General features: G+C 36.0%; 1 protein-coding gene across 2 annotated transcripts in view; it reads right to left on the reverse strand.

The window, feature by feature from the left end:
• The window catches only part of XPR1 (xenotropic and polytropic retrovirus receptor 1), a gene marked incomplete at both ends in the record, with an annotated part of 187196 nt that overhangs the window by 125171 nt on the left and 34346 nt on the right, over positions 1-27679 (reverse strand). For both annotated transcript variants that reach the window (XM_084251518.1, XM_084251517.1), the window contains one exon: positions 15009-15060. In XM_084251518.1, the coding sequence (XP_084107644.1) occupies positions 15009-15060 (52 nt within the window). The remainder of the gene's footprint in view (positions 1-15008; positions 15061-27679) is intronic.

Genomic DNA, 27679 nt, shown 5'->3' on the forward strand with positions numbered 1-27679 from the left:
TATAGTATTCTACATTCACATAGGCCCTGGGACATCCCTAAATTTGGGTTCTGATTAGAGCTGATCCAAAGAGAACTATATGTAATGGTCTATATACACTAAGATATTTACTGGGGAAAGTAGCTGTAAATCTTTGGGGATTAAAGATAATACATCATACTCACAAACAAACAAACAAACAAAAAGATGTTCTCTAAGAACCAAGAGTGATGACAGTCAAAAGAATTGACTTAAATTCTATTCCAAGTCAATAGGAATTTTTTAAGACACACTGAAGGAACTTTGAAATAAAGAAAAAATATGTATCGGTCTTTTCCCCTGTTCTTGGAATGAAACTCCTAAAACCCTTGTAGTTTCCTAAGTTGGTAAGAGTACTAGTAGCATTTTTTGTTCTAATATTTAGTCTATGAGCCTGGTTCCTAACACAGAACTCTTAATGGAATTTCCTGGGTGGTAGGAGTGTCTTTGTTCTAATGAAGTAATACTTGATGTGCTCCTAGATGGTCAGCAGAAAGCTCAGGCTATGATTAGAAGCTTATAACTTTAGCCCCATCCACTATCTTCCAGGAAGGGCAGAAGTGCTAGAAAATGAGTTAATGATCAAACATGACTACATGAAGAAGCCTCCATAAAAATCCCCAAGGGGCAAGGTTCAGGGAGCTTCTGGGTTGTTGGGAGAGCAGTATGTCCAGAAAAGGCATGAAAGTTCTGCACCTCCTCCCACATACCTTGCCCTATGTATCTATCAGAATATTCATCTGTATCCTTTATCATAAATAACTTTATAACCATTACAAATGTCCTTTTAAAAGAAATCGCTTTAAACATTAAGTATTTTCCTGAGTTCTGTAACTCACTCTGACAAGTTACTGAATCTAAGGAAAGTGATGCGGGTATCCTGATTTTTAACCAGTTGATCTCATGTACATGATTCTTAACTTGTAGGAAAGGACATTACCTAGAGGTAGACACTGAATAAAATGAATAGAATTATAGTATACACAGTTGTTGTCACAGACAATTGCTGGTGTATATAATCTACATTTGGTGACCAGAAGTGTCAGAAATGATTTTATGTGAGTAGTTCAAAGGACACACAAGTTTTTCTTACTCAGTATTTACATGCAGGAATTAGTCTCATCTCTAAAGCATCCCACACATAAGGAATTTATGCTTTATCAAGTTCCCCATTATAATCAGGGGTAATATAATATACCACAGTTTGTTCACTTTAGGTACAAAGTTTTGGAATCCACAATCACACCATAATTTGTCCAGTAACTTTTCAGTGATGCCCCCAGTTTAAAAGAATATCTAATATTGCCACTTACTAAGCAGTTTAAATTCAAATACCTTAAAATTACTTACGTCATGCTGGGTACTGCATAACTTATTAAATGATAAATCACAGTGGATACCACCTCATTCCCTGATTTCACTGATTTCTACAAAGTACTGCATATTATCTCAAAAACCATTGAAAGTTGATCTTCACAACATATAATATCAAAAGGAATGAAGTGAGCTCTAACACTGAAATTGTGAACTACCTATCATTAGCAGTTTGAGTATCAACAAATGTTAAGTAATGCTATATTTTCCTTAAAAATAAAATACCCCAAGGCCTCTCTGGTGGCACAGTGGGTTGAGCACAGAGTTGTGAAGCTGTCCGCAGCCTCTGCAGCGCGGGTTTGATTCCTGGCCGGCCAGGGAGATACCCACATGGCATGGCAGACCTCTCCTGGCTCGCCCACTGCTCCCCTCAGCAGTGTTTTTGGTCCAGCTGCCTGTTCTTCTCCCTGCTCTGTCTCTGGTGAATTCTCTCACCCTCCTGTGCCTCTGGCCTGTACCCCAGTTCTTGTATAAATAAAATAAAACTTAAAAAATAAATAAATAAAATACCTCAGGGCCTCCCTGGTGGTGCAGGGGCTGAGGACAGCGCTGTGGGGCTCTCCCCAGCCACTGCAGCATAAGTTCCCCTGCCGGCCTAGGAGCAACCCCCATGGCATGGAGGGGCCTTTCTCATCTCCTTGCTGCTCCCCTCAGCAATGTATTTCAGGCAATCTGCTAGTTCTGCTCCCCATTCTGTCTCTGGTGGGTCTTCTCACCTCCCTATCTCTGGTCTGCACCCCAGTTCTTGTGTGCATAAAGAAATATCTTAAAAAATAAAAAGAAAAATAAAAAGAAAACATTGGTCCAACTCCTGTGGCAACCACTGCATCTCTGTGCACAGTGTGGGCATGTCAGGTATAGTAACTACAGCAATGATTCTATTCTGTTAAAGAGTGAGTGAAAGGTTAGTAACAGAGACTGAACAATAATGAGCAAGGAAGAGAAAGGAAGTGAGGGAAGAGAGAAGGTAAGGGAGCGTAAGATAAAGGAAACAAGGACAAAGACAGGAAAAGACAAGAGAGTGGTGGTCAGGCAGACAGGTGCACTAAGGAAGAAAACAAATAGGAAGAAACAAAATGATGCACAAGAGTCAAATGAGCAGATAGGAAGAGAGAGAGAGATACTGAAAACAAAAAAGGGGAGAAACAGACTGCCCAGTAGTCAAGGAGTGGGACACAATGACAGACAGAAGCAGATGAACAAATGGGGGGAGACACAGGAGAGAGGATAAGACATGAAAGAGGCAGCATTACAAAGACAGGGAGAGAAAAAGTGAGAAAGAGTGAGTCAAAGAGAAACTGTCAGGGGAGAGAGACAGGTGAGAAATCGGGAAGGAGCAGGTGAAAGGGGGAAAAACTAAGAAAAGAGAGGAGAAAATAAAGCAGACAGAAAGAAAGGAACTCAGGATGCAAAAGAGGAAGGAAAAATAAGCTTTGCCTCACACCACCTCTACTTACCCAGGAGAACAGGGATTGTATTCATCAATTCCTTACTTAAAGGCATGAATCCTACAGTCTACTAGTGCATGAAAAAGAAACAGAAATTAGTACAAGCATTATTAATGACACTGAGCTCTGCACACCAGAGGTTTTTTTGGCCACAGGGGAAACTCTTTCTTTCTGCATATTATGAGCACATATAATCTACAGTCTCTTATTTCAGATATTAATATTCTCACTGACAGAATTTCAGAGCTTTGCAAGCTTATAAGCATCTCTGCTCCAAGTATCTGATAATTTGTTTTCCTAGAAAGACTATTACTACATAAAAATGATATTAGAACCAATCTCAAAAGAAAAAAACGTTAAATTTTAATGCATCATGCTTCCAGAATATATCAGCTACACCTCCCATTCAGCATGTTATTAAATAAGCATTAGTTCAGATATTTTCAATTTTTATTGAAATTTCAACACTAATAAAGCAGAAAGGACGACAGAAGCCCCAATATGCCCAATGTCCATCTTCATTAATTTTAACATTTTGCCAATTACATCACCTCATTTTAACCATTAAAAAAAAATCTAATACAGTCACAAGTTTTTCTTTGTTGTTTTATAATTTCTAAATGCATTTTGATTTAAACATGTTGGACTTTTAATCAATTATTTTACTACCAGTTATTATTAATGTTTATTATTTCCAGAATTAGAAATTTACATCTTAGATTCAATAAATCTTTGCCTATATATTCCCTTGCTACCTATGTATCTCAGGTTTTCTAAATATTTACAAGTTCAGATTACTCAAAATCTGGTCAGAAAAACAGTCTTGCCATTCAATAGTCAGAATTATGCTGTAAAATAAGTTGGAAAATATGTAACTTATATGGTCTGGCTGTATTTTATAATGACATTAAGAGCTTAAAATACACAGATGCCTAAGTTTCAAGACTCTGATTTAGTCAGTTTAGGATGCAGTGTGTACAGTGAGAATTTCAGGGTTTTTTTTTTTTTTTTAATGTTTCTCAGGGGATTCTAATGTGTGACCATGATTAAGAATCACTGTTCTAATATAAATCTGTACACTTGCAAAATACTCTCCAATATCCCTGTGTAGCAGCCATCTGACAACCAATTATAAAACTCACTATATCTCAGTGAGTTCAATTTTAATTATGTGAAAGCTCTAACAAGCAAAATTTACCACTCTAGTCTAACCAATCCAAATTCTACCTTGTCTAGTGCTCGCTTCGGCAGCACATATACAAATTCTACCTTGTCTATTCATATAAAATAAGTCTTATTCTGTTCATCAGCAGAGCTATTTTAAGTATTCTATGCTAAACATTTTTTCAATTATTGCCCTCATAAAAATTTTTTTAGTTAACTTCCATATATTAGCGGTTCACTTCTAGCAGTTAAATATCCTTTAAAAAACATGGCAGCTATAAACATTCACAATACTCCAGAAAAAGATGGTCTAATTATAATGCTTCATACAATAGTACAGTACTTTTTTGTTCTATACACTTAACCTAAAGCAATAACTTTTTATTATGATTTTCTCTCAGGTCGGTGCTCATTTTTTAACAGTATTTTATTTCTTCCCTCAGGTATAGTCAACATAATTCTTCTACCACCATGGCACCCATGAACTATCACCACAGTCACTTGTGCTCTTCCCTCCCATGTTTTGACCCCTCCTCCTCCCTCTCCTCTGCTGTATGCCTCAGGTCTATCATTTAGCTAGCAGTATAAGTATATGCTGATAAATGTTCTTCAAGACAGTGGGCTCATTGCAGCATTTATCAATTTCTGTAGTGTAAATAACACTGTCATGGCCAATTTCAAGGTATGTAAACTGAGCATAAATAAAATTGGGAAGAAACGCAGACAATCATCCCAAGCCCCTGTGAGATGGCTTCAACATACCAGTAAGTGTAACTCATCATTTTAAACGAGAAATTTTGTTCACAGTTTCTACAAACCTGTTTTGAAAATAGATTTCCCATCCCATCCCCAAGACTTTGATGGAGTAGGTATAGTGTGGAATCTAGGTATTAGTCTATTTTTTAACAATTCCCGATGGTTCTGAGGTATGCACCCAGTGTTGTAAACTAATGTCACCATAATAAAAAAAAAATCATATTTAACTATTAGGCAAACAAAAAAGATAAACTCATGCTATTTGTAGCAACTTGGATGGAGCTGGAAGGGATTATGCTCGGTGAAATAAGTCAGAAGAATAAAAAAAATGTCGGCTGGTTTCACCTAAAGGACAAATATAGGGGAACCAAATAAGGGATCAGGAAAAAATAAATAAATAAATAAACAAATTAACAGGCAACTATAAATCAGAGACATTCTGCAGGGGAAAAGGAGGGAGAGGGATCAAAACAGGGGAGGGAAGCGCACAGGGGACTATGGATATGGTGCACGGGTGAATTGGTGGTGGGAATTTTATAGAGACTACACCTGAGAGGAGAAAGCAAATACTGTACAAAAATGAACAATGATGTAAATATATAAACAAATAAGTTTAATAAAAAACTGAAAGTTATATTTTTAAAAATTGGCTTAACTCAAGATCTTTTAAATTTTTTTTTAAATTTCCTTAACAAAATCTTCAAATAAATCTAATTATTTTCATTAAAATAATTACTAAGGTACTAAGCTAAAACTTCCCATTCAACTAGCACAAATCTATGGGGAAAGTTATTTTCAGATTCCAGATAACGAAAGTTATAATCAGATTCCATTTTCCTATTCTATTGAAAACATAAGGCTATAAAAGTAGGAGACAGGTATGCCAATAGTTTGGGATTAAAATCTACCTGTAAAAAATATCCACTAAAAAATGTCATAACTAAAAAGAAATCATTCCAGAAATATATTTACTTATAAGACTTTTCTCCCTTTTTAAAAATTATGATAAAATTTACCAGTTTAACCACTTACAAATATAAATGCACAAGAAATGGTATTAAGTCAATTCACAACGTTGTAGAACTACTGCCACTATCTTTTTTCCAAACTTTTTCATTACCTCAAAAGCACATAGAAGATATTAATTATTAAATGAAACAAGCAGGAAGTTAAAGATACTTCTTTAAAACTAGTCCTGAAAATCATAAAGGATGTGAAAGTCAGATGCTATTATTCACAAGAACCATAGGCAAAATTACTGGTTAAACAATGTCTAGTTATCAGCAGTGATAACTACTGGCTAATCCATCTGATGAGTCTTAAAATTCACATTTGTAATATGTTCAAGTATACTGCTTTTACTTTTAATCCAAAGAGAGTATTCTATTTACTGAATATAGTGCCTAAAAGAGTCCAGTTAGTTTTCCTAAGTGAATTTGATCTAACTGTTTAATTCTAATTTCTCACAGGGGTTCTAAAAGACCTAAAAAAGAAACACTAAGTGGAAATTCCACTGCAATCCTCATCAAGATACTACTTAAGCAACACCACCATCACTTCCACAGAGAGAAAGAGATCTTAAGAGAAAACTAGCATGCAGAACAAAGATACCCATGAACAAAATCCAAACCCAAAAGATTTCTTTTTTTTTTTTTAGAGATTTATTTATTTATTTATACAAGCACTGGGTACAGTCAGAAGCACGGGAGAGTAAGAGAATTCACCAGAGTCAGAGCGGAGAGTAGAACAGGCAGACCAACAAAGTAAACTGCTGAGAGGAGCAGCGGGCGGCAGGAGAGGTCTGCGTGCTATGTGGGACCCTCACCCGGCGTTCGGGGATCGAACCGGTGCTGCAGAGACTGTGGGCAGCTTCGCAGCCCAGCGCTCAACCGCTGCACCACCGGGGAGGCCCCCAAAAGATTTCTTATTAACACCTTTCTTATTAAAATCTAAAATATTTTACACAAATTCCCAGAATTTATGTTTACAACAATCAACTCCTTGCTTCTACCAGGATATTCTCAATAAAACTTGGGTAGATTTTATTTTTTGGAGAGTTGGAATAAACATAAAGAGAAAACTAACATCAGTAAGCATAATCTTCACCTTTCTAGGTCCAGAACACACAATTTATAAATAGGAACTTATAAATAGGAATTTATAAATGAAGTCTTCACCTTTCCCACAGTCCTATGCAGTGTTGTGTAGACATTTTTAAAAAATAGACTCTCTCAAATTCAAAGGCCATCAGGGACCGTTCTAATTTAAAAAATATTTCCACTATTTAAAAGAGTGAACAGTTCATTCTATTCAACAGTAAACAAGAAAAATCTATTCAGGTTTACTGATTTTGTTGGTTATTTTCCTACTACCATCGAAAAAAATTCTACTCTTGAGTTATTTTTTGATTCCCCAAATTATTCATCTTAAATATGAATGCAAGGATCAAAAATGAAACTTATTTCTACATGTGCTATAGATGGACTGAAAAATTAGAAAGGAAAAAGGCATGCCCCAAATTATAATGAATCTTATTTTCAGCTGAAGAAAATTATATTTAAGAATGCTCTGTGTCAACAATTATAAATCAGAGACCTACTGCAGGGGAGGAGGAGAGAGAGATATCAGAGGAGGGGAGGGAGAAGCACAGGGGACTGTGGTGATGGTGCACGGGTGCCTTGGGGAAGGAAATTCTATGGGGACTCAATCTGAGGGGGTGGGGGGAAGCAAATATTGTTTAAAAATGAACAATGCTGTAAAAAAATTAAAAATTAAAAAAAAGAATGCTCTGTGTCTTGATAAAGTGATGACTGTACAACACAGTAAATGTACTAAATGTCACACAACTATAAGAATCATTAAAAATGGAGAGTGGAAGACTGGATGGCTCCATACCTAAAGCCTGCATTCCTCTAGACTTCTAATTATGTAATCAGTTCAAAACATCACCAAGTCTATCTAATATTGAATATTGCTGAACTGGAATACAAAATTCACAATGACCTTTAAATTCTAATCTGCATTAGTTAACTAGCAGGCCCAAATACAGGAGCATACTGGTCTATCAAAAAAGACTTACTTTTAAAAAACTTTTAAGAGCCTTGCAAATTTGGCCTCACCCTTACAGCTCACCCTCCTCTTCATTTAACTAAGAGTCTACTGACACTTTCCCTGATTGCCTAAGTACCTGCAAACTTTTGGTTCTGTCACGTTGTTTCTCTGGGCTGATGGAGAGAACTATGCTTTAAGATCAAACTCAAATCTCACCTCTTCTATTCATCATTATCTTACTACTTAATTTATGAACAGAGGTTTATGGTCATTGAGAATAACCTGCTTCTGAGGGTATCTCCCTAATATACTGTGTTATTACACTGTTCTTCTCTGGTATAAATACCCTCATTTATTTACTATGTCGTGAGTAAACCATATGTCATGTTTTTCCTTAAGTAGAAAGACTAGTTATGATCTTTTGGTAACTAATCTAAAAGACTAGTTGTAATCTTTTAAAAAGAACCAATTATTCTACTAAGATGACAGAGATCCTATACAGGAAAAAAAAATAAGAGTATAAAAATAATAAATCTTATAATATAAAATGTAAATTACTTTACTCTGGTTGGTCTTTTGTAAAAGAAGTACACAAATTTAGCTAGTTTTCTCATTATAATGACCAGACTCCTTGCTTGAATAGCCTAATAAGAACATATTTTGAAATTTTTGAACAACAACAACTCTTAAGTATATTTAATCACACTAGATTTGCAATGTATTGATTCAAAGTATAGACATTTCAACCTCATGTAAGATTCATGTGTTTCAGGTATATAAGCAAAATTAATTGTATTTAATAACACACAAATATAAATCCGATTTTCTTTTTCAATCTCTCTGACTGCACCTCTTGTAACAAGAATATACCTGGTCAATTTCTCATCAGGAATCACAAATTGGCACTCAATTTCCTAGGTGATAAACTATGTTTCCACTCTCAACTAAGAAAATGAAAATTTAATCAGTAAAGTTAGGTTCCCTATCCCCAGCACTCTAATCCCAAAGAGCTGTACTTGTGTTTACCATGCCTAAGTTCAGTCTTAAGAATCATCACAGTTCACCTTTTCACCTAGGCCTGACACTTTCAAATTCAAACTTCACTATGAATATAAGTTTTTTTTTTATATTTTATATATATTTTACATCATTCTTCCTTTTTGTACAATGCATGCTTTCTCCTTTCAGGTGTAGTCCCTGTGAAATTCCCACCACCAATTCATCTGTGTACCATCACCATAGTCCCTTGTGCTAAGAATGTAAAGTTTTAAAGACTGAAGTATAATATCTTTAATATATACTAGTAAATATATATAATACATCCAATATATACTCGTTCATCCATTTATAAGTGTGTGTACATAATGTGGATATGTATGTATTTCCACTAAAAAGAAAGCCTAAAACAATGAATAACCCTGTAGCAATAACACTGAAAGAAGTAGCCAGAATGAGGAAGGAAGAGTCACTGGTGATTACTAAAAGAAGTAAGATCTCTTGGCAGTATGGATGGCTGATACCAGTTCCTAGGCTGGATATATATATATATATATATATGATGGTCGGGAAAACAAGAGATGAAATTAGGAAACCACCTGAAGAGGCTCTCACTGGCCAAAGTTGAAAATCTGATCATTAATAAGGACAAAAATGATACTGAAGGAGAGTGAAAAATTATACTGGACCAAAACATACAAATATGTATAAGTTCATTAATTCATTTAGACATTTAAAATTTTTTCACTAGTCATCATTGGAAAATATTGAACCAGTATTATTTTGAAAAGTGGTAAACAAAGGGACAGAAGCAAGCAATCTTTCTACCTGTCCTTTATAATTTGTATCTGCGGGTTACCATAGAGTTGATGAAAGGAAGTTTCTCTCTATAAATTTCAGACTAACACACACTGGAGCATTAAACCACCCTATTTTAATAGACCTTAATAATAGGTGGGTGAAAGGCTATGCAATGATCACCAACAGTAACATTACAAAGAAAAAAAAATCTGGTATTATCTATATATTGTCAACATCTCTTCTAATAGTAGCACTAGTACCTAAAGAATATTCTTAAGAAAAATTCATGTACACTGGAGTGGCACAAATCACTAAAATCCAAACTGTCCAGTGTGCACACCAAATAACAATTTAAAAAAATGGGGAAATCCAAGAAAAAGAAGAGATGGGAGGAAAACCTATAGTTCAGCTCTGACCAACAGAATGTTCTTTGTTGAGAGAAATGTTCTGTGCTGTTGTTAGCCCCTAACCTCTTATTGCTATTGAATACGTAGTGTGACTAAGGGCCCAAATATTTCATTTTAGTTTTAATTATTTTAAATTTAAATAATTATATGTAGCTAATGGCTACTGTATTGGATGACATGTCTCTGGAAACTGACAATATCTTATTTGGGAAAAGGGTCTCTGAAAGGTAATGAAGGATCCTAGATGAAATCATTCTGAAGTATATAGATAGACGATATATCCAATGACAAATGTTCTTAGACACAGAGGAGAACAAACAGATGGAAGAGTAGGCAAAATGAAGAGACAGAAGTTGGAGATGTGGCCACAAATCACAGAAGTCAGCAACTCAGAAGCTAGAAGAGACAAATCTTGGATTCTCCCCCCAATTCCAAGAATGCAGCCTGACAACACCTTGATTTCCGACTGACTTTTGAAATTTTAAAAGTATAAATTTACTTTATTTTAAACCACCAAAGTTGTAGTAAATTGTTACAGCAGCCACAGGAAACTGAATATAAGAGATCATTTACTCCTTCAATTACTGACTAATCCTTTCTCATATTGCCTCAAATAATCAGAAGTTATTGCTTACACCAATGATTTCTAGAATATCTTTTCCACTTTGAAGGCAGGCGTTTTTTGTTTGTTTGTTTGTTTCATTTATTCAATGATGTATACCTAGAATTGGAAATCCATCTCTGATCAAAACTTTTACGCTTCTTTCTACTTTTCTATTGGTGTTCTTTCACTGAATACCTAAGTGGCTCTACATTAAGAAAATAAAAAGAATATAAAGAGGAAGTTCCCTTACTTTAAACTCTGCCAAATTTAAGTTATAACAACTGTTCCAGTTCCTAATAGCTAGTGTATTAGTTTGCCAGATTCATTCACCTGGTATATCTTTTCCTCTGTAGTATAGTCTATGCTAGTAATTCCCAGAAATTTTTGTTTTTTGATTTAATGTTTTATAACTATCCCTTCTCTCTACATGACTTTATTTCAAACTTACTGACAAAAAAAAAAAAGAGAAATAGTGTGATAATTGAAAATGACTTTATACATTACTGATTTTCATAAGCAAAGAAAAATTTTAAACACTGAAAATACGCTGCAGTGTCACTCTGCAGGACTATAAGCCTGTGTTCAAAAGCATTTCTTTGTTTCTTTTAGCTTCCTCCCTTATGCTACTCAAATTTGATACTTACTTTTAGAGATAATTTTACTATTTATTTACAACATAATTTTATTGTTAGCAATCAGCATTAAATTACACTTAATTCTCTTCCTGTAAAAGAGAAGTAGCTATTTTTCAACTTGAATAGTAATGCTACTGACTACTCAGAAGCACATCTTTTCTATTAGAGAGATTAATGGTATCTTTAAAGAATATATTCGTTTATTTTTGAAGGTTATAATATTTGTTATCTAGAAGTTGTGATCTCCACAAAACAAATACATATGCACCCTTTTCCAATGTAAACATGAAATATGTCCTTCAGAAATAATTCCATTACATAGCTTTCAATATTAATCAGATCTTTTCATCCTTATTAAAAGAAATAATGAAAGATAAAAATATACATCATTCTAAAAGAAATGACAATTACCTGTCGACTTGCTTCATATCTCAATTCCCACTCTTAGCCATTTGTATATCTCCTTATGGCTGCAGTGGTTACACATGAATCTAGAGTTTCATTTTTTAGATTAACTCACTATAAGTCCCTGGTATGGCCTTCTCATGCAACAATAACCTACTTCAATCTTTGAAATACTACAATAAATGACTAAAGAAAAAAACATATTGACAAAACAAGTGTTGAAATGATGAACACAGAACATTTACTCTCCTGCCATGGCCCAACTGAAAATGCTGCAAGTTAGATAGATATTGGTCTCCCTATTATAAATATGAAATGTTTTTGTTTAGAGGTCAGAAAAGTCAGGTAATTTTTTTTAATGTAATGAGACAAGACAGCAAAACGAAAAACTGGGGAGAGGGGAGACATAAAATCCGGAATAACATGTAAAAAGTAACATATTATAAATGCACAGGCTTGACAGTAATCCTATACATACAAGAACTATTTCATGAATTTTAGAATTGCAATTAATCTTCCACCTTTCAGAACTAAAAAGCAAGTTTGCATCTGTTAAAACAACAAAGACCAGGGGACAGAGGTGAGGTGGAAAAAGATGCCTGAAGTGGACTCTGCCCATTCAAGCATATAATCAGAATGAATAATTTACAACCACACTTTCATCTTCAGTGCCTCTAAGAGCTGAATTCTAAGGAGCTTAGGGAGACTGCAGCACATCTGCTAACCAAGTAGAATAAGCAGAGAGAATCTAAGCAAAAATGATCCAATAAAACCTGTTTACAAGATTGGGGGAGGCTGATGGGAGGTGGGGCGACAAAGAAGAAATGGCAGAAAAGCAGTGACTAATGTGTGGTATTCAGTGACTTATGTCCTTCATTGCATCTATTCATTCCATTTCAGAAAGTCAGATAGCTATATTAAGCCAACTGAATCAAAGAGCTGCTTTAAATAAGCTAGTATTAGTTATGTACACTCCCTCATCAAAAGGAATGCTTTATAAGATGAGCGGTAAAATGTGAAAGGAAATCAATCAATGCATCAGGTTTTTTCATTTTAATTCAAGCAACCAAAAAATATTAGTTTCTACTAAGTACATAGATGTAAAAACAATCCTGTAACAATTCAAATATTTTTCACAGTGCCTATTTCATGCCTCCTTGAAAGGAGGCACACCAAACTGGAAAAAACACAAAAAGTCGTAGTTTGGTGACTTACAAAACCTACATACCAATTGCTCATAGCATATAAAATATGATTTATAGGAAGTTAAATCATATTAAAGGAAGTTCCATGCTTGGTATGAAACAACATAAAATCTTTACACTAGGACCTCACATCTTCTGCTTCTCTATTCTTTTAAAGAAATGCTACAATGGTCACCTCAAAACAGAGCTTATAAAATCAGTGTCAGCATCATGAAACAACAAACAATATGCTAGCCATCTAATCCGCAGGCAAAATTCTGCATCCAAAGACAATGAGAAGTTAAAAATTAAAAAACACATAGAAAAAACTTAAAAAAAATAAAAACAAAGAAGTAAGTTAGATCAATTTACTTTTTTTTTTTTCATAATAGTTACTTGGTTTCAAGGAAAATTTAGGGAAAGGATTTGTTTTTATTCCTTCTCATTGACATGCTCAGTAAATACGTAAAGTATGTATTTTAGATGTTAAACATAAAATATTAAAGGAAAAAATCTCTGGTCTCAGAGGACGTACGTTGATATCAAGAGAAATCAAAAATTAGTGGAAAAACACAAGATAGCAGACGATGAGCAATACTATGCAAATAAATACATAAAATAGGGTGATATAAAGTGCTAAGTAGCTACATTAGATTAGATATTCAGAAGTCCTCTTGTAGGACACAATCATAGAAAGATTAATGATTCTCAACAGAAGGCATGACCTAAAGCCCTATTATAAGAGTAAGCACACCTGACTGAGGTACGAAAAGAGGCAATGTGACTGGAGGAACCTAGTAAACAAGGGGGGAAATGACAGAAGGTGAGATCATGAACACTATTTAGGGCCCTATAGATCACAGCAATAAGTTCTTACATTACACCTTGGGATTATAAGAGGCAGTCTTAAAAAATTGTCATGTTTTTGGTAAAATTGTTGTTGTGGACACCAGTCACACCAAACATAAAACTGTCCATTCTTAATATATTTTGAGACAATAAAATAGATAGTACCCAATAAAGAATTAAACATTCTAATAAATCCTAAGTGTCCTGAATTAAATATCAGAGAATTAAGTAAGTTATTGTTGAAATAAAATTAATACCAAAGTGCCAAAACCATAATTTAAACGTGGTATGGGAAAAATATTTTGAGATGTTGAAGGAAGCACATTTTGAATTTAGAATTTATCAGGGGAAAAGAGGCATATTATTGTGTCACTAGAAACAATGAAGTTTTTAATTATAGTTCAGGTTTTATTAAACAACCTCAGCATCTGCTCAATGTCATAAACATATGCCTCCAAAAGCTTGTCATTAGAATGACTTCACAGAATTCCAGTTTGATGAGTCATAAAGACATTAATCTGTACAGACTATACAGACTATTCTTGGCATAATAATTTTTCACATAAATTGCTCCTAGAAATTTTTAATGTAAAATTTTAAAAGAATATCCAGTCTCAAAAGGAACACTCCCTCAAGAAACAATTGTTAAATTAGCTACTATTTGCTGACATGAGAACTACAATTTTAACTTACAACTCTCAAAATCTATCAAGGTTAAACTGATGAAGAATGAGCTAGTGAGTAGAAACTGATGTAACAGAAAAGAATCAGTGAAGGTAACTGGAGAGATAACAACTGTCAATCATTTTATGACTGACAAACTACAAACGCATACATATACATGCTTTTATAATATGCCCACATATTGAGTGCACACGTACTCACAAACACAGAGAAAGCATGCCCCAATTTTTTAATAGTCCCAGAACTAAAGACATGCCATAAATAGAAAAGGAAAACTGTGTTCCCTAACAAATTATGTACTAAGGGTTCACCAAATGATGGGTGGGAGGACTGGTGGGTGGATGGATGGATGGATAGATTAATATAAAAATACCTTGGGGGGAGCATAACACAGACTAAGAATTAACTCTAAATCAGTATTGTTGATTCACAGTGCTAAGGTGATTTAAGGACATGAAAGATTTATCATAGAGAGATTGAGCTCAATAATAATTTTTTATTTAAATAATCAGCTATTATCAGAAGCAGAAAAAAATCTACATAACCAGGCATCATATTAGTTCCATACTCTGCAGTTAAAAATATTGTTCCTTAAAAATAAGTTTTATTAAGGTAATTTTAATGCATCTTACCTTCCACAGAAGGTGCCTGGTCCTGAGCTGAATACAGCATATCCTTGAAAGCCTATTAGAAAGAAAGAAAAGATATATGTGAAATCATGAGAAATATTTACATGGAAAGCATCTGAAGCTAAAACAATTACCTCTTCCTCAATATCCAAACTTTCGTTCCCTAACTGGGTCAAGTACTTCAATTAAATTTAATAAACTAAAAATGAAATATGTTTTCATATCAATCCAGTATTGTTTAATCTTTTAGACAAGGGCTGGCTTGTACATTTTAAAAATTAAGGGGCATTTGGGAAAGAATGCAAAGTCACCTAGGATTACTAAAAATAAATAGTGATAGTAACAGAACAACAACAACCCTAGAGGAATAGAGGGAGGGAAGGAGAGAAGGAGGGAGGAAGACTGGATAGCATCTGTTTTAATTGTGGTAACATATATGTAGCCTAAAATTTACCATTCTAACTACTTTTAAGTTTACAGTTCGATAGTGTTAGTATAAATTCACATTGTTATATAGGCAATACCCAGGACAGTTTTCACTTTGTATACAAATACTTCTCACTGGAGGTCTGCGAAGTCCTTATAAGATAAAGATAGTACACGTTTTATAGTTTTATAGTTTTTAGTTTTATAGTTTAGTTTTATAGTTTTATAGTTTTATAATTTTCAAATTAAATTAATTACCAACCATTTTTAGGTAATTTGGACGGTTACAATTAGCTCTCTAAAACAGTGGTTTTGTGATGGGAATGAAACACAGTTCTCCTTACTTTTCAAAATGGTAGAATAAATAAAATGGCAATGAACACTTAAATCTCAATAAACACTTCAGTTGTAAATAACCTGAATTCCCTAGACAAAAGGTACAGACAGGGTGGTTAAGTGGTTCTTTTGCTAGTTACAGGAAACCCATCTTATCGACACAAGTACAGACTTGTGTTAAAGGGTAGAAGACAAGCCTACAAGCAAAAGTTAATAAAAAAACTGAGAAAGTTATACTTATATCAGATAAGATAGACTTCCAATTTGAAAAGGTAGTAATGACAGACACTATGTTATAATTAATGATCTTAATATAGAAGAAGAAATAATGCTTGTAAATATGTATGCAAACAATGATGGAACACCAATATATGATAATAAGCAACAGAATTAAAGAGTGATATTGACAACAACATAATAATACCATGTGATTTTAATATTTCACTTACAACTATGGACAAATTGACAAGATGGAGAAAAACAATAGCCTTAAATTTAGAGCTAGAGCAAATAGACTCAACAGGTATCTACAGAATCTCTACCCCCCAAAAACATGGCATATATATTTTTTCAAGTGCACATGGAACATTTTCAAGAATAAATCATATGGAGGGGGTGGATCAACATGGCAGCGAGGAAACGCTGCAAGTAAGATCTCCCATTAAAAAAAAAGTTAAGAGGGAGGAAAAGCGGCAGGTCCCAGTGAGAACTGGGACACGGAAGATAAACGGACGACTCCAGCAAACTACCCGAAGAAGAAAGTTGCCAAAAAAGAGGACTAGAAGGAAGGAAAGCTCAGAACCCTGCTACCCTCCCCCAACCACAAAGTCGGCACTCTCCAACCAACAGGAAGGAGGAAAAAACAAAAAAACTAAAACAACCAACAAGAACAAACTATGCATCAAGTGGGACTGTGAGTGGAAAGGAACTATTTCAGCCATGACACCCGTGAACTGGAGCTGTGGAGAACCCTGCAGGATTCACCATAGAGGTGAGTGAACGGCCCCAGAAGCCATTAGAGAAAAACAGACTCCCGAAGACCTACACACAGCCCCCGGCCGGCCGGTAAGCTTGTGCGGGAAAGCGGTGCAGTGGAAAAGCAAACGCAGATCGCGGCTGCCCAGGCCCCCGCGCCTGCGACCCAGGCTTGCGGGGAGACGCGCGGGGGCCCTCACTGAGGTGAATGTCCCTCCCAGAGTAATCAGAAACCAGGCATCCGGACACAGGAGCGGGGTGCAAAAGGCGCCATTTCTGCAGACGCTGAACTGGGCTACAGACTGCGTCCTGGACCTGAGGGCTTTGGAACTGAGACCCAGGGCACGAAATTCGGGGCGTGGGTTCCCCACGACAGTGGGGCACAAGGCAGACACAGCACCCTAAAGCCGTTGAGGCTTTCCCCACCACTCCCACTCTGTTCCCCTGTCCCACGGGGTAAAAAAAAAAAGCTCTCCAAGGACACTAGGAGAGATCTCTGGCGACACCTAGCGACCAGAAAAAAAATCACCAACACCCCATAGAATAGGGACCTTTCTTCAGTAAAGACTGCTTGAAACCAGCAGAAGGCTCCCGGAGGAGCCAGAGGTGAGCTGGGAAGTTCGCCCATGCCAGGCCCCTTCAGGCCAGCAGTCCAAACCCAGAGGGGGAGCGGGCACCCACGGCCAGGGCAGACCGGGAGCGCGGAAGAGTGTGCCTGTATCCGAATTGCCATTTTAGAAAAGGGACCTTTCTTCAGTAAAGGCTGCTTGAAACTGGCAGAAGGCTCCAGGAGGAGCCAGAGGTGAGCTCAAAAGTTCACCCAAGACAGGCTTCTTATGACCAGCAGTCCGAGCCCAGAGGGGGAGCGGGCACCCACAGCCGGGGCAAACCAGGTGCGCAGGGGAGTGCGTACCCACATCGCCTTTTTAGAACAGGGACCTCTCTTCAATAAAGACTGCTTGAAACTGGCAGAAGGCTCCTAGAGGAGCCAGAGGTGAGCTAGGAAGTTCGCCCACGCCAGGCCCCTTCAGGCCAGCAGTCCGAACCCAGAGGGGGAGCGGGCACCCATGGCTGGGGCAGACCAGGCGTGAGGAAAAGTGTGCCTGTCTCCAAAGCGCCATTTTAGAACAGGGACCTTTCTTCAGTAAAGACTGCTTGAATCTGGCAGAAGGCTCCCTGTTGAGCCAGAGGGAGAAGGTTCCCTGCACAGTCAGAGGTGAGCTGAAGGCCCCCACAAGCCCGGTCCCACCTGGCAGGAAGTCAGAGCCCAGAGGAGGATCCAGAGATTTGGTACCCAGAGTGCAATCCAGCTGCCCCACCTGCAGGGAAGTCTGTGGTACTTCAAGATGCACATTTGTAACCAAACACAGAAGGAGGAGAGATTCTGTGACAGTGACCATTAACATACTCAAAGTAGACTTCTGGCATAACGATTTTTGACTCGTTTGGATTGCCAGTTTCTGAAACTCCCAAAAGAACACACCAAAAGGATGCCAGCCAGTACCAGCGGCACAGTGTCCCAACGCATAAAGCAAATGAGAAGACAGGCAGCAGGGAAAAGAAAAACTACAAGCAAAGTAGCAACACCTCAGAAAAAAGACACACCACCAAAAAAAAAAAAAAAAAAAACCACCCACCAGCTTGCAACTACGGTGATTTGGAAGAACTTCTGAGCCTTCCAGAAAAAGAATTTAACATTGCCGTGATGGAAAAACTGATAGAAGTCATTAAGGAAAACAATGCTCAGAAGAATGAAATTGAGTCCCTAAAGAGGGAAGCCATTAAGGAAAACAATGCTCAGAAGAATGAAATTGAGTCCCTAAAGAAGGAAGTAAAAGAAATGCAGGAGATCAAAGAATTAAAGGAGACACTAAAGAACTCTGGGAAAAGCAATGAAAGCAGAATAAATGAAAAGGAAGAACGAATAAGTACTGTTGAAGACACAGAAATAAAAAGAACCAAAACAGAAAAGGAAAGAGAAGTATGAAGGAAAAAGACCGAAAAAAGACTTCGGGAACTATCTGACTCCATGAGGAAAGGAAATATAACAGTTATAGAAATCCCAGAAGGAGAGGAGAGAGATGTAGGAACAGAGAAAATATTCAAGGAAATAATTGAAGAGAACTTTCCAAACGTGAAAAAGGAGCTGAAAATTGATATACAAGAAGCAAGAAGAACACCAAACGTCCATGATGAAAGGAAAAATACAGCAAGACACATAATAGTAAAGCTCCCAAGAATCCAAGACAAGGAAAAAATAATGAAGCTGACAAGAGGGAAGAAACAGATAACAATCAAAGGAAAACCAATCAGGCTGACATCAGACTTCTCCAAAGAAACACTATGGGCATGGAGAGAGTGGAGGGACATAGTCAACAGACTACAAGAAAACAGATGCCAACCAAGAATACTCTATCCCGCAAAGCTCTCCTTCCTCTATGAAGAAAGAATAAGGATCTTCCCAAACAGAAACTCCGGAATTTCATTATGACTAAACCCCCACTCCAAAAATACTACAAGGAGTCCTAAAGCCAGAACCTCAGAGGGACGAATAACAATGAAAGAAGGCCGAAAAAAAAAGTTATTAAAAGAATAAACAAATAAAATCAAAGGAAAGACAAACACAATGGCAAATACAGATGCTAACATATCAATATTAACTCTAAATGTAAATGAACTAAACTCTTCAATAAAAAGACACAGAGCCGCAAACTGGATTAAGAAACAAAACCCAACCTTTTGCTGTCTGCAGGAAATACATTTAGCTACAAAAGATAAAAACAGACTCAAAGTTAAAGGATGGAAAACAATCCTACAAGCAAATGGACCAAAAAAGAAAGTAGGAACAGCTAAACTTATATCAGATAAAACAGATTTCAAACTCAAAAGGGTAAAGAGAGGCCCCTATGGTCACTACATTATGATCAAGGGGACAATACTTCAAGAAAAAATAACACTCATTGACATATATTCATCAAACGAAGGAGCACCAAAATATATCAGACAACTATTATCATCTTTGAAAACAGACATCAGAGAAAACACATATGTAGTGGGAGACTTCAACACAACACTATCAACAATGGATAGACCAACGAGACAAAAAATAAGTAAAGACACTAAAGCTCTAAATAAGGATCTAGAGCGCTTGGGCTTAACAGACATCTATAGAACACTAAACCCCCAAAAATCTGAGTACACATTTTTCTCTAGTGCACACGGATCATTCTCCAGGATCGATAGCATACTGGGAGACAAGACAAACATCAACAGATTCACCAAGATTGAAATCATACCAACCATCTTTTCTGACCATGAAGGCATCAAACTAGAAATAAACCATAAAAAGAAGGCAAGGAAATCTCCTGCCTCATGGAGATTGAAAACCACACTACTGGAAGACCACTGGACTAATGAGGAGATCAAAGAAGAAATTAAAAAATTCTTTGAATTGAATGACAAGGAGGACACCAATTTCCTAAATGTATGGGATGCAGCAAAAGCAGTAATAAGAGGAAAACATATAGCAATAGAGGTTCACATCAAGATACAAGAAAGAACTCAAAGAAACAACCTAATCTCGAAGCTCAAAGATCTAGAAAAAGAACAACAAAAAAACCCCAAAACCAGTAGGAGAAAAGAAATAATAAAAACCAAAGCAGAAATAAATGAAATTGAAACTAAAAAAACAATCCAAAAGATGAATGAAACCAAGAGCTGGTTCCTCGAAAAAATAAATAAAATAGACAAACCCCTAGCCAGGCTCACAAAGGAAAAAAGGGAGAAAGCGCAAATAAACAGGAACATAAATGAAAGAGGAGAAATCACAACGGACACAGCAGAAATCAAAAGAATAATCAGAAACTACTATGAACAGTTATATGGAAACAAGTTCAACAATCTAGAGGAGATCGACAAATTCCTACAACTCTACAATCACCCAAAGCTAGAGAAAGAAGAAATAGAACACCTAAACAGACCAATCACAAGCAGCGAAATAGAAATGGTAATCAAAAACCTCCCCAAAAACAAAAGCCCAGGACCTGATGGATTTACAAATGAATTCTACAAAACGCTCAGAAACGAATTAGTGCCTATCCTTCACAAACTCTTCCAAAAAATTGAGAAGGAAGGGATAATACCAAACACGTTTTATGAAGTCAACATTACACTTATACCAAAAACAAACAAGGACAACACAAAAAAAGAAAACTACAGGCCAATCTCCCTAATGAACAATGATGCAAAAATCCTCAATAAAATTTTAGCTATCAGAATCCAACAATGTATCCATAAGATAATTCACCACAACCAAGTAGGATTCATTCCAGGAACACAAGGATGGTTCAACATCCAAAAATCAATCAACGTAATCCAACACATCAACAAAAAGAAATATAAAAACCATATGATAATATCAATAGATGCTGAGAAAGCTTTTGACAAAGTGCAACACCCATTCATGATAAAAGTCCTTGAAAATCTTGCGATACAAGGAACATACCTCAACATCATAAAGGCCACATATGACAAGCCAACAGCCAGTATCATTCTCAATTGCGAAAAGCTGAAAGCATTCCCATTAAGATCTGAGACAAGACAAGGATGTCCACTCTCACCACTGCTTTTCAATATAATACTGGAAGTCCTAGCCAGAGCAATAAGACAAGAGAAAGACATACAAGGACTCCAAATAGGAAAAGAAGTAGTCAAACTATCACTATTAGCAGATAATATGATAATATACATAGAAAACCCCAAAAACTACACAGAAAAACTAATTCAACTAATCAATCAGTTCAGTAAAGTGGCAGGATACAAAATCAACACACAAAAATCAGTAGCTTTCCTATACAACAACAATAAATCTGAAGAAGAAGAAATAAAAAAAAATCCCTTTTACTATTGAAACAAAAAAAAAACAAATACTTGGGAATAAATCTAACAAAAGAGGTAAAGGACATATACAAAGAAACTATAAAACACTGTTAAAAGAAATAGAAGACAAAAAGAAATGGAAAGACACCCCCTGCCCATGGATTGGAAGAATAAACATTATTAAAATGGCCATCCTACCAAAAGCAATCTACAGATTCAATGCTATTCAATAAAAATTTCAATGTCTGGGCCTCCCCGGTGGTGCAGTGGTTGAGCGCCGGGTTGCGAAGCTGCCCGCAGCCTCTGCGGCGCCGGTTTGATCCCCGGCTGCTCCCCGGCCACCGGAGGAGGGTCCCACATGGCGCGCAGACCTCTCCTGCAGCCCGCTGCTCCCCTTAGCAGTGTACTTCAGTCCTTCTGCCTGCTCTGCTCCCCGCTCTGGCTCTGGTGAATTCTCTCACCCTCCCGCGCTTCTGACTGTACCCAGTGCATGTATAAACAAAACAAACAAATAAAATAAATAAATAATAATTAAAAAAAATTTCAATGTCATTCTTCAAAGAAATAGAACAATTATTGATGAAATTCATACAAAAAAACCCCGAATAGCCAAAGCTCTCCTGAAAAAATTAGAAGGGAATGGAGGCATCACACTCTCAGACTTCAAACTATACTACAAAGCCATAATCATCAAAACTGCATGGTATTGGAACAAGAACAGACACACAGACCAATGGAATCGAATAGAAAATCCAGAAATAAACCCACAGATTTATGGTCAACTAATCTTTGACAAAGGAGCAAAGAATATGCATTGGAGCAAAGAAGGTTTGTTCAATAAATGGTGCTGGGAAAACTGGGTTGCTACATGCAAAAGAATGAAGCTAGACTACTACCTAACACCATGCACAAAAACCAACTCAAAATGGATTAAAGAACTAGACATAAGACCTGAAACCATAAAATACATAGAAGGAAATATAGGCGAAAAACTACATGATTTGCACATCAAAGACATCTTTACAGACACATCACCCAAAGCCAAAGATCAACAGCTGGGACTACAACAAATTAAAGAGCTTCTGCACAGCAAAAGAGACAATAACAAAACCAAAGAGAAATCCCACCAACTGGGAGAAAATTTTTGCACACAACACTAATGATAAAGGACTGATCACAAAAATCTATAAAGAGCTGATGAGACTCAACAAAAACAAAGAAAATAATCCAGTCAAAAAATGGGCAGGAGAGCTAAAAAGAAACTTCTCTGAAGAGGAAATGCAAATGGCCAACAGGCATATGAAAAAAAGCTCAACATCACTAGCAGTCAGGGAAACGCAAATCAAAACTACCATGAGATGCCATCTCACAGCAGTGAGAATGGCACATATTAAAAAAACTAGAAACAACAAATGTTGGCGAGGTTGTGGAAAAAAGGAACTCTCCTGCACTGTTGGTGGGAGTGCAAACCGGTCCAACCACTATGGAGAGCTGTGTGGAGATTCCTCAGCCTACTAAAGATAGAGCTTCCATAAGATCCAGCAATTCCACTCCTAGGTATTTACCCAAAGGACATAGAAACATCAATCCAAAGAGCACCTGCACCCCTATGTTTATAGCAGCACTACTTACAATAGCTAAGCTTTGGAAACAGCCCAAATGCCCAAAAATAGATGACTGGATCAAGAAGATGTGGTACATATACACCATGGAATATTACTCAGCATTCAAAAAAGATAAACACATGCAATTTGCAGCAACATGGATGGCGCTGGAAGGGATCATGCTCAGCAAAATAAGCCAGAAAGAAAAAGAAAAATACCGGATGGTCTCACTCATAGCAGGAATCTAGAAAACTTAAATAAGGGACCAGGAAAATGAATAACTATAAGAAAGAAAATATCAAAATCAACAAATAACTATGAACAAGAGACACTCTATAGGGGGTGGGGCGGGGAAAGGAGGCCTTGGGGTAAAAATAAGGGGGTTGTAATTGTATGGGGAATATAAAAATAAAATTTAAATTTAAAAAAAAGAATAAATCATAGGTTGAAACACAAGACAATTGTCAATAAAACTACAAAGATCAAAATCATACCAGGTACTCTATCTCACCATAATGGTATAAAGCTAGGAATCAATTATAAAAAATTAACAGAAAAAAGTATAAAGACATAAAGAATAAAAAGACATTCTGCTTTAGGGCCTCCCTGGTGGCGCAGCAGTTGAGTGCTGTGCTGGGAAGCTGCTTGCGGCCTCTGCAGGGCCGGTTCGATCCCCAGCCGGCCAGCGAGGGTCCCACATGGTGCTCAGACCTCTCCTGCCACACCCGCTGTTCCCCTCAGCAGTGTATTCCGTCAGTCTGTCTGTTCTGCTCCCTGCTCTGGCTCTGGTGAATTCTCTCACCCTCCTGCGCTTCTGACTGTACACAATGCTTGTATAAATAAATAAATAAATCTTAAAAAAACAAAAAACAAAAAAAATTCTGCTTTATAACTATTGGATAAAAGAGGAAATTAAAACCACACCCCCAAAATACCTTGAAAATAATGAAAATGAGGATACAGGCTACCAGAATCTATGAAACACAGCAAAAGTGGTCCTAAGGGAGATGATAACTATAATACAGGCATGCATTAAAAAACAATAAAAACATCCCAAATAAACAATTTAACAATATACCTAAAGCAACTTGAAAAAGAGAAACAAAGAAGACCCAAAGATAGTAGCATACACAAAATAATAAAAAAAATGAATGGAAGTAAACAAAATAGAGATAAAGACACTACAAAAGATCTTGAGAAGATTAAAAAAAAGCAGATAAACTTCTAGTGGTTAACACAGAAGAGAAAAAACATTAATAAACAGAATCATAAATGAGAAAACAAATTACTGCAGATGGCATAGAAATACAAAGAATCATAAGAGATTACTATGACTAATTATATACCAATACATTTTACAACCTTGAAGAAATGGACAAATTTCTAGATTAATATGGTTTACCAACACTAAATCAGGAAGAGTCGAATAAACGGATCACAAAGATGGAAATTGAAACAGCAATTTAAAAAAAACTTCCTAAAAACAAAAGCCAAGTCCAGATGGTTTTAAAATTTCTATCAAACCTTTAAAGAAGAACTTTTCCTATCTTGCTCAAATTGTTTCTAAAAATCCCAGAAGAGGGTACACCTTAATACATTTTACAATGCCAATATTACCTTAATACTGAAACCATAAAAATGTAGCACAAGAAAATTACAGAGCAATATCCCTGATAAACACTAATACAAAAACCTTCAACAATATACTAGCAAATTGAACTCAACCATCTATTATAAGGATGCATCATGATCAAGTGGGATTTATCCCAGGGATGCAAGGATAGTTTAACTTATATAAACAGTCAATCTAATAATTACATCAGCAAAAGCTAAGATAAAAATCAGATTATAAAATCAACAGATGTAGAGAAAACATTTGATAAAATTCACAATCCATTTATGATAACAACTCTAAATGAATGGGAATAGAAGGGCACCTACCTTAATATAATAAAGGCCAAATACTACAAAACCAACAGCCAATATAATCATTAATGGTAAAAATTGAAAGCAATGGTGAAAATAAGATAGGGATGTCTGCTGCTACTTACTACTTTTGTTTGCATATTAGAAGTTTTGGCTAGAACAATCAGACAACAACAGGAAATAGAGGGACTCCAAGTCAAAAAGAAATGAAACTATCATTATTCAGATGATATTATATATAGAAAACCGGAAAGATGCCACCATAAAAGCTATTGGAAACAACAAATGTATACAGAAAAATAGGTTACAAAATCAACATACAAAAATCCATACCATTTTATATACACACAATTAAGAAAAAAAGAGATTAAAAATAATTCCATTCATCATCACTTTAACAAGAATGAAGTACCTCAGAATTAACCTTGGGGGTAAAGGACCTAAACAATGAGACCCACAAGACATTATTAAAGGTATCAGATAATGACGTAAGTATGGAAGGACATCCTATGACCATGGATGAGAAGAATCAATATAATCAAAATAATTATCCTACCTAAAATGATATAAAAATTTAACACAATTACATCAAAATACTACAATATTCTTTAAGATACTCAAACAAAAATATTGAAATTTATATGGAACCATAAAAGGCTCCAAGTTTCAAAAGCAATTCTGAGAAAAAAGGAGAGAAATGGAGGTATCACACTACCTGACTTTATACTATAAACCAAGAATACTAAAACCAATTTTATTGGCATAAAAAACAGACAAGACTTATAGTAAGTCTTGATCTCAGGAATCATATCCACTTAATTCAGCCTACCATATTTTGTAGGGGAGAGCCCCCAATGATAAAATCAAAAGCCTAGGAATAAAGCCATATACATATAAATATTTAAATGATGAGAAAGCAACCAAGATCATACAATGAGAAAAGGAATGTCTAATAAAATGGTGCTGGGAAAACGGAAAGGTTGCATATAAAAAAATGAGGTTGGATCACTCTCTGACCCCACGGAGAAAAACAAACTTCAAATGCATTAAAGATTGATATATAAAATGTGCAATAATAAAATATATAGACAAAAACACTGGCAATATGTTCCATGACATCAATGATAAAGATGTTTTTGGAGAACTGATCCCTAAAGCAAGGAAAACAAAAGCAAAAATAAACAATATGGATTACCTCAAGTAATAAAGCTTTTACATAGCTCTATACATATATATTTAATTACTGCACATTTTATAAATGCACATTTATATATATGAATTACTAAAAAGACTTCCCACTGAATGTAAGAAAATTTTCATATAATATATAACTGATAAGGGACTACCCAAGATATATAAAAAACTTACACAATTCAACAATAGAAAAACAAACAACCCAATTAATAAATGGGCAGGATATATTAATAGACAATTCACCAAAGAGGATATCTAGAAGGCCAATAGATATATGGAAAAATGTTCATCATTGCTTCCAATAAGACACGCAGATTAAAACCACAATGAGATATCACCTCACAACTGAGAATGGCACATATTAAAAAGATTCCTAACAAGTACTAGAAGAGATGTGGAGAAAGAAGAACCCTCTCACCCTATTAGTGGGAATGTAAACTGGTGCAGTCATTATGGAAATCAATCTGAATTTACCTGAAAAAACTTAAAGTGGAAAGACCATATGACCCAGCAATCCCACTTTTGGACATCTATCCAAAGATCTTCAAATCAGTAACTCAGAAAACTTCACACTCTGCAATGTTTACTGCAGCACTATTTACAACAGCTAAGACAAAGCAGCAATATGCCCATCCACAAAAGACTGGATCAAGAAGATACACACTATGGAATACTGTTCAGTCACAAGGAAATACAAAATGCTGCCTTTACAGCAAAACAGAAAGCATTCAAAGGAACTGTGTGTAGTAAATCAAGTCAGAATGACAAATACTGGCCATTTATATAGTGACGAATCCGATAAAGTAAAATACTTAGAAAAACTAGCAGACATTAGTAAAACAAGTGAGGTGTCTGAGGTTAAGGGGTGGGGGGCGAAAAGGGGATTATAATGGATGGTGGTGGGAAAATTTTTTCAAAAAGTTATTGTGAGAGATTTTGTTCTTTATGAAAATGCAAGTCCTTGGATTTATCCTTAGGGGTCCTCCCCTCCAAAATATGGTAGAATGAATTAAATGGTATGATTCCTGAGCTCAAGACATAGTACAAGCTTAGGTGATTTTATCTAGTTCCATAGCTTCAAAGCTTCAAATACTGTCTAAACAGAGCTCATTCTCAAATGTGCTCACTGCAGGGTTCCCTACAATTGACATTTTTGGCCAGATAATTTCTGTTTTCAGTGCCTAATAGCATCTCTTGCACCTAGAGACCCAGTAAATATTAGAAGCAACCCTCCACCAACAAAGTTGTGATAATCAAAAATATCTCTAGACATTGCCAAATATCTCCTAGGGAGAAAGGGGCAAATCATTCCAAAGGGGTCTAGAGTCATTCAAA

This window comes from Talpa europaea, assembly GCF_964194135.1.
Source record: "Talpa europaea genome assembly, chromosome: 12".
Classification (NCBI taxonomy): domain Eukaryota; kingdom Metazoa; phylum Chordata; class Mammalia; order Eulipotyphla; family Talpidae; genus Talpa; species Talpa europaea.